The following is a 14,190-nucleotide window of genomic DNA, read 5'->3' on the forward strand; positions in this document are numbered from 1 at the left end:
ATGGGACTGTCCAACATATGGATGCTTTTGGCCATCTCACCTGTCTGGGGTAGGTATATGAAAAGATTTGATACTGAATGGTTAACGAGAAAAAATAGCATTGTTTCTGTAAATTGACATATCGTTTTATATCAAAATTTTGATTACATTTGCTTTGTAGGCTGTGTAAACATAGAACATTTTGCATCAAATAAGAAGTTTTCCTCACATCGCGATCGTCGCTTCTCATATAATATAAGCGTGATAAGGTCACTTATACAGACAAATATGATTTTGGCAAGACGACTAAATGTGTTCTGTGTCTTAATCATTATTTTATACACACATGGATTACTGTTCAAAAAGGTGTTAATGCCCGTGTGAGATATTTATTCCTCAATTCTAAAATACGAAGGAGAAATTTGTCATCTATGTTAAATTTCTGAATTAAATTGCTCATGTGAAAGGTGTGCGATTTACACTATAATTTCACTGCAAACGCGTGTTGATTACCTGATTTGCATGTCGTCCCAAACTTTTAAAAAATAGTGAAAAGTAACAACAAAATAATGATCGTTTGTTAAACAACTTTTTAATTCGGTTGTCCAAGATTCTAAGACAAATCTTCAGAGTTGATCTGTCGATTTCATGTGACTGTGCAGAATCTGGTTTTGTTGCGACGATTAGATTTTGTGTTAAAGAACTACTCATCGGAATCAAATAAAACGGACTGTTAGTCACTATGACACTTTTTCGTTTTTTTCCTCAGGCTGCCCGGAACCGTGGTATACCGAGGGCCCCCACTGCTACATGTACATGTCGAATCCGACGGACTGGACAACCGCTAGCGAAAATTGCATTAACGAAGGTGGACACCTTGTTTCTATTGGGGACGATCAAGAGCAGAGCTTCCTGACATCATTTAGGTAACCTTTCAGTACGTAGGAAAACACCGTCAACGTCATGTGATGTATGTAATCGTGGTGGTGAGAATAATTCCAACGTAAGACAACGTCAAGTAACGCACGTGACCTTACTGTGACGAGAATAACGTAGGACAACGTCAAGTAACGCACGTGACCTTATTACAATGAGAATACAATAACCTGTCTGCAGGTCTTTTAATACGACAACCGTCTCTAAAATGAACACTGCAGTTCTCGTGTAACTGATGAAGATTGTCACTAGCCGACTTGTTTTTTTAGTTTGTCTGTTTTTTTTGTTGTTTTGTTTGTTTTTTTGTTGTTGTTTTTTTTTGGGGGGGATATTGTTATACAACTTGTTTCGTGCTTGAAGCGACGTTAAATCAAAACTAAGATACCTAGAGATGTTCAAACGTGACTTTCCACAGCCATACATGTTGACTACAGTGCCGTTGATCCAAATCTTTTACATTTGCCTCGTGAATACGACCAAAGCATTGTATGCAGGGACAGTCAAGGTGTCGTGGAGAACCCCGTGTGGCTTGGGCTGAAGGGTGACACAAACCAAGAATGGATATGGGCGGACAACACGCCTCTGCTCTGGTCAGAGATACAGTTTCTTGACCCGCCTTTGACAGGTAAATATGTTTATATAAAATATCTTGTGTAAAATTTATGTCGAGTAAATTTCAGTAACTGAAAGTAGAGCCCCCAACCAGCGTGCATGCATGCATGCATGTAGATGAGTGACCGATCAGTAAATATTCTGGCAAAATGCTAGGTAGAGGTTAATCACACTTAAAAAAGACTGTCTTTAAATAACTACCGTAGTGAGGGTGATTAAACAGCTTACACCACAAGGGCATACTAAATTAATAATAATGTATAATGTATTAGGAATGGCGAAGATTATCAAAATAAATACAAGGTTGATTTTTAAAGAGAATAATTTATCAAAGCCAGTTAATTAGAGCCCTCAGTCATCTAATCAGTAATGCTAACAAAATATTTCCTAGAAGAATTGACATAACTTTCTCTTGTGGTTTAATTAAGTGTTAATGTATTCAGCAGCATGAATGCACGATGCCATAACGCTGTTTTGATTTATTCTAACATACAGCTGAAGCTGCCCAAACCGGCATCTGTTAAATCAGGCAACAATAGCATAAAATCTCAGTCCTGTCCGTGGCTTGCACCTTTATCATCAGCTCTACAACCTGACACACTGTCGAAAACGGGTTATTTCTTCAGTCCCAATGAGTGCCGGTTTAGACAGCTTTCATTGTAAGTGTGTTTTCATATGGAACTACATGTATGCCTTTTTGATAAGGAACTCCATTGTTTCAATTTCCAAAGATAATTGCCTTAGTCTCACGGGGCAACTTGGAATGCACTCCTGGGACCCGATTCCGTGCGTGATGCCACTGGACTCCATTTGCGAATTCGATGGTGCGGAAGATACAGGTGAGACTGACTGTTGGAGATTTACCGAGCGCTTCAAGCTCCTGCAGAATGCACGCTCTGCGATTTCACACAGGGTAGGTGAGTAAGATTAGTTTTACGCCGCACTCAGCAATATTCCAGCTACATGGCAACGGTCTGTAAATAATCGAGTCTGGACAAGGCCAGTGATCAACAGCATGAGCATTGGTCTGAAATCGCCTCTTACGACGAGCAGGGTCGCATTTCACACAGATACAAAGCTTCTTTCAGTTAACATTGATGTGTCGAACCTACTCCTGTCTCGAGGTAAACCTTTGGTGTTTGAGTATTCCTTATTTAAACAAATTATTTGTTTGCAACACGATAGTTTTGCCACTTGCCTAATTCTCAAAAATATAATGGCACTGAAATATCGACCTAAAGTAAATCCAATCACATATTATAGGTTGCCACTAACCTTAGACTAGGCTCAGTAAAGTACTTACGAGTGCATGCAATAAGTGACGTTTCCCTGAAAACAACAAACATTGCATCGACCAGATAAGCTTAAAACAATTCAAAGGGATTATATTTTACTGATGAAAGACCCGTCGCTGGTGTGCTGAGAAAGGGTCCTTCTTAGCAGCTGTGTCGAAACTCGGAGTGTATATACTTTCTTTCAACTTCGAGTGGACGGTGTTTGACGTATGCTGACATGGCGTCAAGATGAACTCAATTCATTGTGAGTATAGAATAACACTTACCGCAAACAACTTATGGGACGGACATTGAATGATACGTCCAGAATCACTGCGATTATGGTGTGACGAGTATGCACGTTTGTGCATGAGCGCATGCATGTGCGTGAGCCTATGTGGGTGGGTGTGTATAGGTGTGTGTAATTATTTCATATCCTGCGTGTTGTACTGAATTATATTAGGATACAGTGTAAGCGCCGGTTGAATTAATAGTGAACCATACAGCTCTTGCAATGCTTGACATGAGCAGCTAAAACCTGATATTCAGTTCCAGTGTGATTTTCATTCCTGACATCAAACAGTCATATTTTGTGACATATAATATTTTATTTCCAGGTGTCATAGCAGGACATTGGCATAGGATCGGGAAGGACAAGAAAAACAGACTTGGACCCGTCTTAGAGGAAGTGGTCGCGCCCTCCCGTATACGATGCGCATCATCTTGCGCAGTAGCAGCATCCTGTCTGAGCTTCAGTTTTGAGCCTTTCAACACCTCGTGTGTACTGTTGAGCGCATCTCTTGTTCCCTCTGACCTTGTACCTGGCATTGGCTGGGAGACATGGACAAAGTAGATCTTGATATCATATAACGACGATTATGTGAGGTCTCACAAAGACAACATGCTCTTCCCACAGAGGTTACTCAAGTCATATATTTGTGGGAAGATGTGCAAAGAAAGCTCCACCCATATACGGGGTTAACTACAACGGCAACCGTTTCCCCGGAAACGAGTCAAGACCACGAATAATATACTCAGAGAAAGGTAGTGACAATGCATACAGGACTAATGGACGATTTTACATGTTCTTTTGTGGTGTGTTTAATAAATATAAATTATCATGACGTCAGTAAATACTGGATTGTGATTGGTTAATTAAAGCCATTCAGAGGTATATAATCACCTATCAGTATGTATCAGTATGTATCCCACAATATTATTGCTTTTTAATCTTAAAGGTCACATGCAACCAAAAAATCAAACATAATTAAAACACATTTATCACTTATTCATGACATATAATATACATTGCTGCTTTTAAAAAAACAAATAAACAAAATTATAAACGTACAATCGCGATTCAAAAGTGCAATATTTTGTACTTGGGCTTACTTCCCCCGAAACGAAGCCCTCGGGAGACCGAACCCAGTCTTAGCACCTGGATGTGCACTCAAGTGTAACGACGGATTCTGATTGGCTGGTTCATTTACTGATCTGCTGTGGGTTCATTGTGTGTACAGACAGATGATCTGTTTGATGGGCATTTTAGAAGTATAGCGAGTCACAAGAAAGTAAGATTCTTTATGGATAACAACTTCTTTTTGTGTACTTGATGCGTCGTTTCAGTATGGATTCATATACTGTTGTCAAACAAAATCATACACACTAAAACAAGTCGTTATCCATGCAGAATGTGTATAGAGATGTTGGGTTTTGAAAATACATGTTCTCCGAATTTGCGCTCGATCCAATCAAAAATGACATCAGTAGAGATGGTAAACTACTGCGTGGCTGGAATCTGTCATTCGTCCAAGTACAAGGCAGGACTTACTGACAAGAGTTTGCACCAGTTTTCGTCAGATCCAGTCATCCGAAAAAAAGTGAATGTAGTTTGTTTGCAACCCATAGACATAAAAACATGTCATGTGTATCACACGTGCCTAATTACATAATGTGGCAGACACGGGACTCGGGTGCACGAGTCATAAATCAACTTATTTTCTTTATGTCGTATACTCTGATAGGTGTTAAGTTCAAATTACACGTGGTCAATGATTGAAGCTGTGTACTGCATGTTGTCTTTAGCAGACAGGCAGGCAGACATATAGGTGTGAATAAACCAGACACTGAGCTTTCTCTGTGACAGAGACTGCTTACCACAATCAAAAAGTTTTTTTTTACGTAACGAGTAGATCATTTACTTGTTTGTGTACACAACCAAGATTAGACTACAGCTCACGACCTCAGACGCTGGGCGTGCATACTGTTTCAAGCTCCGCGAACCCATTCACTGCGCATGCGTTATGGACGCAGCGCAGCACAGCTGTTGAAACCAGTTTCCCCCCAGCGCTGGGGGGAATTTAGTGAAACGTTTGAACTCCGATTTCGCGGGCTTTTTTTTCATCGCGTTTTTTTCAACTTTATAGGTTCAATTGGCATTTTTTATGATTTGTTTCGGTAAGTGCATACCGAAAGGTACCAGAATCTGCAAAGTTGTGTTTTACGTTGCATGTGACCTTTAATGCTACGGTTATGGTAGAATGGATATAAACATACTGTATTTGAAAATCAGAGGTATATAACGAAATTATTATAGCTCTATTTTTATTTAAAACCTCACGAAAGGATGATCAAACAGTGAAACCTTCTTGGAATGGCTAGAACGATGAAGATGCGCAATATGTCTTTCTTCGTTATGTACAACAGATGCGACGTTGTGATGTACATATGCATGCTTCACAATGGTGTTTGGACATACACAGAAAAGCCGCATCTATTGTCATATAGAAGTTGTCCATCCATAAACAAAATGTTCCTTTTAAGTGGAACTTTTATGTTTCTGTTTTACAAACATGTGGGGAAACTGTTTTCTTCGAAAAAATATTCACGATGTATACCAACAATGAGATGCCATTTATATAGTTTACTCACATAAGATATAGAAGTAACAATATGTGACTCAATGAGTTTACTTTTACACAGCTATTAGCAATATTCCAGCAAATATTACGACTGGCGACACCAGACTTCACACATTTTAAACATAAGAAGGAGCAAAATCGAATCGGTGTGACCGAACGCTTTGACCACAAGGCTACCCCGCCGCTATAACACTATGTAAAGAGTACTTCCACGAATGAGTACAGAAAACACTTGTAACAGTATAAAAAGTGTTTGTACACTGGCGCACACATGCGACTAAAATATACTCACTGTAGAATCCAGAACACAGTGTATTACCCGTTTAAGTGATAGTATACAAAACACAAAACACAGTGCGACAGTATTTGAGGAATGTACTCAATAATGAGTACAAACCGCACTATAAACACATCGATATACATGTATACTACAAACAAAATGTATGGGAATATCCGAAAATTGTGTAGCCATATATAAAGCTAAAAGTGGTGAGGTCATTTATATTCTATTGTAGATGCAACGTTTTGTGTGCTTAATGGGCACTTTAAAGGACATGTTAGAACATGCAGTGAAGCAACGAATTCAATATTCGTTACGTTTGAGTGAAATAAAACATTGTCCAAAACAGCGAAAAACAAGGGTGCTGATCATCGTGTTTGATTTCAACGACAAAACAAAACAACCTATTGAGGGTGGAAGATAAACTTTAAGTGACTAGAATTTTAGGGTGTTCCCACACGTTTGGTTTGTAGTATAGTTTTAAAGTGTTAAGAAAAAGAGAATGTGAAACATACAGCGGCAGCATCAAACAGGTGCACCAACATGAGTATAGTGAACACATTTAAAATATTAATCTTTACACAATACACAATGACAAAAGATTTGAGGAGTACACCCACTTAAATGTAAAGGACGCATTGTGAATGGGGTATATACACCGATGTACACACGACCCATTGCGTGCATTTAGTACACCAACTAGAGTAGACGAACACATTTTGAGTCAGGTATATACACCGATGTATACAAGACCCATTGTATTCATGCATTTAGTACACCAACTATTATTTCACTTAATAAAGTAATATACATAAATTTGAAACTATTGTGGCAGCGACTATTACACTTCAGTTTGTGTGTGACAAATTTACATCTGTTTGTTTGACATTTGTTGTGTCTAGAGCAGCTATGCCTCACAAGTCCCTGTCCACCACATAAAGATGAAATGACTGAAGTATATTGATTCTTGGTACACGAAATGACCTCACAATCTGTCTGTAACATATATACACCGATGTATTCCAAACCCGTGGTGCATGTATGAAGTACACAAACTTGAGTAGACAGGGTAAATGTAAAGCGCCTAAGGCTGGTTACTCTTTGGATTTAAAAATCCATATTTAAAATATTTTTAAAGTCATACCGCGTCTCAGAGTCACCGACGCCAATAGTTAGAAATTTAAAAGTCACAGATGATTCAATAATCGTCTAATATGAACTACAAATGTACAGTATATTTTGCTTTTGAATTTAAAATTAATGCAGTATGAAGCGATTTTGCAGAAAGTAGATACACATCCAATTTCTCCACAAAGCATCTAAATCCAAGTATCTTATCACTAGATTACATCCAAGGTACAAAGTATACTGTAAATGCTTTAAATACAATATTAATATTATCGATGTACGAGCAGTTATCGGGTAGTCCAGAGATATATCGCAAGCGTTCATTCCCAGTATCAAAGTCTTGCGCAGTGTTACGACACATAAGGTTCCTCTAAAATGTCACAAGATAACAGACAGAAACGTGGATGTTTTGAGCTTAAGATAAAGCTTGTTCGAGAAACAATCCCGGAGCCAGTGTTCAAGAGTTATGATATCGCTCATATACTGGTTACGGTATGAGTAACTTCTATTGGTCCATGAAATATCATCTAAAAGAGCATCGTCCAATCAGGGACACCCGGTTCTCCTTTAAATGGAGGCATTTTTGGTTTAGGGGATCACATGCAAGTCATCCACTCTGGTAAGTACCTCAATATTACATATCTCTTGTATCACAATATGTCTTTCATGGAATGCCTCTAAGTTGGATGTTGATTAACGTGTTTAACTTCTGTTTAACTGTTTAACCTCTTGTATCTGGATAAGGTCCTTAATTACATGTACGGTATCCTTGAACATAAGCAATGCCATTCAGAAACTGAACTGTTCCCAACACTCAGAGGGTTACGGGGTCCCTGGACCCAGTTTCATAAAGCTATCGTAGCGCTGTCGTAAGTCTGTGATACATCTAGGCCCCGTTCCTCAAAGCGAACGTAAAACTAGGATAATCTTAGGTCCCATAATTTAAAGATAGACTTACGACATTCATAACGCTACGATCGTTTTGTGAAACGGTGCCCAGTTGTCCAAACTCGATTATCAAAGTTGCCTCCCTTAGAAGTGTCAGAATTCAGTGACACGAGTTCGATGCTGCTCAGTTTGCTCAGCTGTATAGCCATGCCCATGAGGCCAACTAAAATGGTAAATGGCCATCATCCGCATCGCCCAGTTCCCAACGTCCTGGTGGAACTGAAATATTGTTTAGAGGGGCATACCCAGTCAATCAGTGAGTTTAATTTTACGTCGCACTCAGCAATATTCCAGCTATGAGGCGACAGGCTGTAAATAAACAAGTCTGGACCAGACAATCCAGTGATCAACAGCATAACCATCGATTTGTGCACTTGGGAACCGATGACATGTGTAAGCCAAGTCAGTGAGCCTGACCACCCGATCCCGTTAGTCGCCACTTACGATAAGCATGGGTTACTGAAGATCAATTCTAACCCAGATCTTCACGGGTCTCATTATTTAAGTCTCATTATGTAAGTCTCATTATTCAAGTCTCATTATTTAAGTCGCCTGAAGCAACTGACTAGATAAGGTTCCACTGCTAAAAACGCAAAAGGATAAAAAACATACACTTAAAAAAACCCGTGTTTAACAGTAACACAATATATGATATGAATGAACCTAACGTTTATTTTGTGAGCACAAATTGATTCTTTGATTTGATAACAGGTCCCAAAATGACGATGAAGAGCGTAATAGTTATGGTTGTCATGGCAACCTGCGCGACTGCCTTGCCGCATGCTCATCACACGTGTGATAGTTATGACTGTGCAGCCTTCGAGGTTCTTCAGTCGGGAGAGGTAAGATGCTTCAATTCGATCCAGAATTTTCGTATAGTTATAGTCCGAGAAAGACGTTTTCCACGACCTGTTCAGTAGGACCTGCTTTACTGATCATTAATAGAAACATTGCATTTTCTTTATTTGAGTATTATTTGAAAATAGCTACACTGGAACTGTGTTATGAATGATGTTACGTTGATCCAGAAATACTATAATTTGTGTTCCAATCAGACTATTTGATAACACTAGCGAGATATACCCCCTATAACTGGGTACAAAATGAAGCGACCCGTGAAGGTGAGGGGTAGAATAGGTCTTCAGCAGCCCATGCTTGCCCCAAAAGGCGACCATGCTTGTCGTAAGAGGCGACTAACGGGATGAGATGGTCAGACTCTTGCCTTGTTGACACATGTCATCGATTGCGCAGATCAATGCTCATGATGTTGAACTATATTGTCTGGTCCAGACTCGACCATTTACAGAGCGCCGCCATATGGCCGGAGTATTGCTGAATGCGGCGTAAAACTAAACTCACTAACAAATAAGTTCATTTTACGCATGGGTTTTCCGCTTATTTTCAGGTGAACAATTGTCACGCTTCTGCATGCATTCATGACACATGCCTTCACTTAAATATTTGACAGTGATTCATAGACCCATGGTCCGTAATTGTGTCTCAGGATATCCACCACTGGATTGTCAAGACACAAGTAATTCTAGACTCAAATATGTTATTGGTCCAAGCTCAAATATTTACTGGTCCAAGCTCAAATATTTACTGGTCCAGGCTTGAAATATTTACTGGTCCAGAGTGAAATATTTACATATCGTCGCCATACAGCTGACTGAGCAGTCAAACAAATAAATAAACAAACACATGTTCATAATACATTTAGGATTTTAGAATCGTCCCTGTTTTTTTCAGAATAAATGCATGTATGTATGTATGTATGTGTGTGTGTGTGTGTGTGTGTGTGTGTGTGTGTGTGTGTGTGTGTGTGTGTGTGTGTGTGTGTGTGTGTGTGTGTGTGTGTGTGTGTGTGTGTGTGTGTGTGTGTGTGTGTGTGTGTGTGTGTGTGTGTGTGTGTGTGTGTGTGTGTGTGTGTGTGTGTGTGTATATACCTGTGACAAGCATTATCCTATGTGTTTAAGGGGTTCCAACTGCGGCGGTACGGGCCATCCAAGTGGGTGAGTGCACGAGGTGTGGTCACAAGGGGCAACTGGTTGGCGGTCAAGAGGTCGCTGTTTCTGAAACTGTATGACTATATCCATGGAGCCAATGACCAAAGTAGGTGGCATTCCAATGCGGCATTCTTATATATACAGTCAAGGCAAAGGCTGTTGTGACAGGCAAACAAGAAACAAAATCAGTGTTAAATAATGAAATGTTGTGTATAGAGAAATGTTTCATTCAATGAGAAGGAGTGAGTGAGTGAGTATGGTTTTAAGCGCCTTTAGCAATATTCTTGTAATAGGACTCCAGAAATGGGCTTCACGCATTGTACACATGTACAAAATTAAACCTGGGTCTTCTGCGTGACGAGCCAACGCTTTAACTACTAGCCTATCCCATCGCCTCTTGTGGTAAGTGTACACAAAAACCGTGGTGCCACAACACAAAAGGGTGTTGACAGGCATGTTCAAACGGTGAATCGCACGTGTGTCCATCCTGGTCATTGATACAAGCCTGACAATGTTCCCCCATTGAATGTAAATGATGAGCGTCTGGTTGTGTAGCCTTTTTCAAGTGAACATAGGGTCTGTTATACAAGTTCACGCCTTCAGATACTAACCTGGTTCTCGGCTTCCTTTGCGCTCACCAATCTTCGATGCAAGTCGGATCCCAGCTTAGTTCCGGTACCAGATTTCCGGTGACAAGCGTGTATTCAAGAACCTGTTCTGGTTAAAAAAATTGCGCCACCGGGAAATATTACTTTACAAGACCGGACTATTGTCACGGGAGTACTGAGGGCTTGCAAAATGCCATGATTTAAATACGGCCTCTGCTAGCCATTTACCTCGATTATGTCAAATTTCGTACTATTCGATGAACTAACTGACTGACTGGTCTTTGACTCTTTTAACACACCCCTTCTTTTGTGCAGAACAAAAGCCCGTTCACAAAATTATCAATGCAAAACGTCCATGGCAATATAACTTTTACCGCTGAGAATTTTTGCAAAATGGGTAGATAAACACCATCACAACAACATCGTTTAGAATCTGGGAAGTATACTCCGTACAATAGGACACCGATGAAAGTTGCTCACTGGTTTATCTGGATGTGGACAAAATATTTACAGACCGTCTCCGTATCTGGAGTGTTTCATTAAAGATGCACGATTAAAATGATCACTTCTTCGGTCATCATTGTAACGCTACTGCTCCTGTCACTGCTATGACTTCCTGCTACTATCTCTTCTACTTCTGCTGCTACTGCTACTGCTACTGCTACTGGGATAGGTGGGGTAGCCTCGTGGTTAAGGTGTTAGTTCGTCACGCCGAAGACCCTGGTTCGATTCCCAACTTGGGTACAATGTTTGACCCTCCGTGATATTGCTTATATACTGCTAAACTGTGTAAAACAAAACTGTCTCACTCACACTAGTACTACTACTGCTGCTACAACCATTTCTACTTCTACTGCCACTGCTACTATTTCTACTTCCTCTGCTGCTGTTGCTGCTGCTACTTCTACTACTACCACCACCACCACCACCACTACTACTACAGCTGCTGCTACTGCTACTAGTCTAATTACAGTTGACATTATTCAAGAACCTTCCAAGCACCTCCTTTCTGACAGCGTCTTATAACGTATTTCTAACGTCCCCGTTTCTATAATCCTACTTCTAGGTATCGGAATCTCCATGGCGGCACCGGTGGTGACCAAGATTGAACCAGAAACTCCTGTATCTCCATATGGGTCTCTGACTATGTTCTTCATGGTGCCATTCGATAAGCAGGAGAATACGCCCAATCCCCTTGGCCTTGACCTTACCATCGTTGAGTGGCCTGCAAAGGACGTGTACGTCAGGTGAGAGAGTATTCTGACAGCTTCAATAATGTGTTCCTACGTGCGAGCGTACGAGAGTGATTGATTTAATAGATGGTTGGTTGATTCATTGATTGCGTGCGTGCGTGAACGCGTGAGTAAGTGAGTGAGTTTAACGCATATGTATATTACTTGAGTTGTTTCAAGGTTTGATGTAGACTGAAAGCCCACAGCGAAGCACAGTTTAACCGATATCCACATGGATGAAATCCACGACCAGGGAAATGATTCTTAGAAACCTAAAAAACATAATACGGCGAATCTAGGAGTGTATTCAGAAATCACAGTTTTCTTGCACGTCATTCTCTGTCCACCCAATCACTGCGTCCTGTTCCGAGTTTCCACTATAGCTCTAGCGCTAAATCGCTTTGTCAAACAGGACCCTGATCGACTCAACTTTTCAGGTTCAATATCTTCGTGTAAATATCAACTTGAAACAAATCTTCCATAAAATATGACTTGTGCTTGGGGCTATCACACAGATGGTAGCTAAGTGTTTAATAACTTAAAGGCACAATCACACAATTTTCGATAATATTGTGGTTTATATTTTATATATTGTATGCATGTGCACTCAGTTCAGCTTCCTGATGCAATAAGATGCAATGAATGCGACGTAGGTACCGACGACGTTATGGAGAATATGCTCATTACTGCTTGCTGAGTATATACAGTTAACACAGCGCCGTTTGATATTCTAGCAATATCACGGCGGGGGACACCAGAAATGGGCTTCACTCATTGTACCGTTGTTTGGTCTACTATAAGAACCTAAAACAACTTTAAAAATTGCTCACAATGAGATGTTTGTTTGTGTTCTGTATATCATGTGTATCTTTTTGCTTCAGGCATTTTGACGGCGTTGCTCGAAGGGAACAAACTCTCAACCAGTTGTCCCAGTTGAGGAGTGCCATTGGCGACCCCACACTCTACGACAACAGCTACTTCTACAAGGCCGAGTTTGACCCACCCAGCAGAAGAACTAACAGGCATAACGAGGTGTGGCTGGCAAAGATTTAGGCCACCCCATAGATTCAGCCCCACCTGTGCAAGTAACCGTTTGGAAGATAGTACTGGAAAACACACTTGCGTGTCTTGCACGCATGACTTGTCCATTGCTTTCCTTACCTGATCAAAGAAGTCGAATTTGATATTAACTGATTTATAGGACTTTTGAAGACGCGTGCGTTTAGATGTGTCACCGTGTGATGTTAGCTACCACTGGATCAGTGATGAGTGTTTTTTGTATTAATATTTGTGAGTCACATTTGTAGGACATGTTCCTGAATAAACATTTGAAACAATGTGTTTAGATTTAAGCATTCCCATTTCAGTTGAGTTTGGTGTGTCGGCAACATTACACCTACATTAACCCATGTACCCGTGAAGATCCCAGGTAGAAGTGACATTCAGCAACCCGTGTTTGTCGTACGAGGCGGCTAACGGGATCGGGTGGTCATGCTCGCTGACTTCGCTGACACATGTCATCGTATCCCAATTGCTTAGGTCGACCCTCATGATGCCGATCACTTGATTGACTGGTCCAGACTTGATTATTTACAGTCTGGAATACACATAACTGGAATACTGCTGAGTGCAAGAAGGATACCCAAAGACCTTCCGCTTAATACGCCATTATTTCCAATCGACGGAGTAAAACTGGCATCATGTTTATTTAAAAATACAGAAGTTCCAAATGCCGACCGATATTCATTTTTTAACAAACTGTGTAGGCATAACATTTATATTTTTCATGAAGATTGTAGCCAGCCGAATGTCCCAGAAATCACTCCGTAGGTTTCAAATGATATACCTGCATATGTACACCTCTTTTCAAAAGTTTAGACCACCTTAAAACACTCACCCTATGTTAAACAAATATATTTGATTTCATCGAAGATTGATTTCTCGACTAACTTGGGGGAACCAAATGCATACCTTATGCAGATGAATTGCCCGAGGATCATGCATCAAATTACTGAAAAGCATGTGCAAATATTGTGAACACCTGCGTTTTGATTAAAGTTTTGTTGAGAATTCGACAATTTTCACTTATTTGTATCGCTTTTTGAACCCATGACAATAATCTTTTCCACGTTAAGAATTTGTTTCACAAAGCATCAGTTCATGTGTGAACAGTGCCTTTAAACTGTATGGAACATTTGGCAAAGTTGGTTTTGAACAGTTACCTGAAATGAGTGCCAATGTTAAAACATGTCAGTCTAAACTAAAT

At 40.2% G+C, this 14,190-nt stretch overlaps 2 protein-coding genes across 2 annotated transcripts; both read left to right on the forward strand.

The window, feature by feature from the left end:
* LOC137260727 (type-2 ice-structuring protein-like) lies at positions 1–3,654 on the forward strand. The gene is made up of 5 exons (XM_067798309.1): positions 1–49; positions 749–905; positions 1,410–1,540; positions 2,259–2,366; positions 3,419–3,654. Exons 1-5 carry the CDS (start codon positions 1–3, stop codon positions 3,652–3,654), a joined length of 681 nt encoding a protein of 226 aa, XP_067654410.1.
* A 5,141-nt stretch (positions 3,655–8,795) lies between these two features.
* On the forward strand, positions 8,796–12,977 carry LOC137261886 (heme-binding protein 2-like). Its single transcript, XM_067799691.1, has 4 exons — positions 8,796–8,920; positions 10,055–10,190; positions 11,759–11,939; positions 12,806–12,977. The coding sequence occupies exons 1-4, from the start codon at positions 8,798–8,800 to the stop codon at positions 12,975–12,977; spliced, it is 612 nt and encodes a 203-aa protein (XP_067655792.1). The 5' UTR covers positions 8,796–8,797.
* The last annotated feature ends 1,213 nt before the right edge of the window (positions 12,978–14,190 follow it).

The sequence above is a fragment of the Haliotis asinina genome, chromosome 14 (genome assembly GCF_037392515.1).
Source record: "Haliotis asinina isolate JCU_RB_2024 chromosome 14, JCU_Hal_asi_v2, whole genome shotgun sequence".
Taxonomy (NCBI): Eukaryota; Metazoa; Mollusca; class Gastropoda; order Lepetellida; family Haliotidae; genus Haliotis; species Haliotis asinina.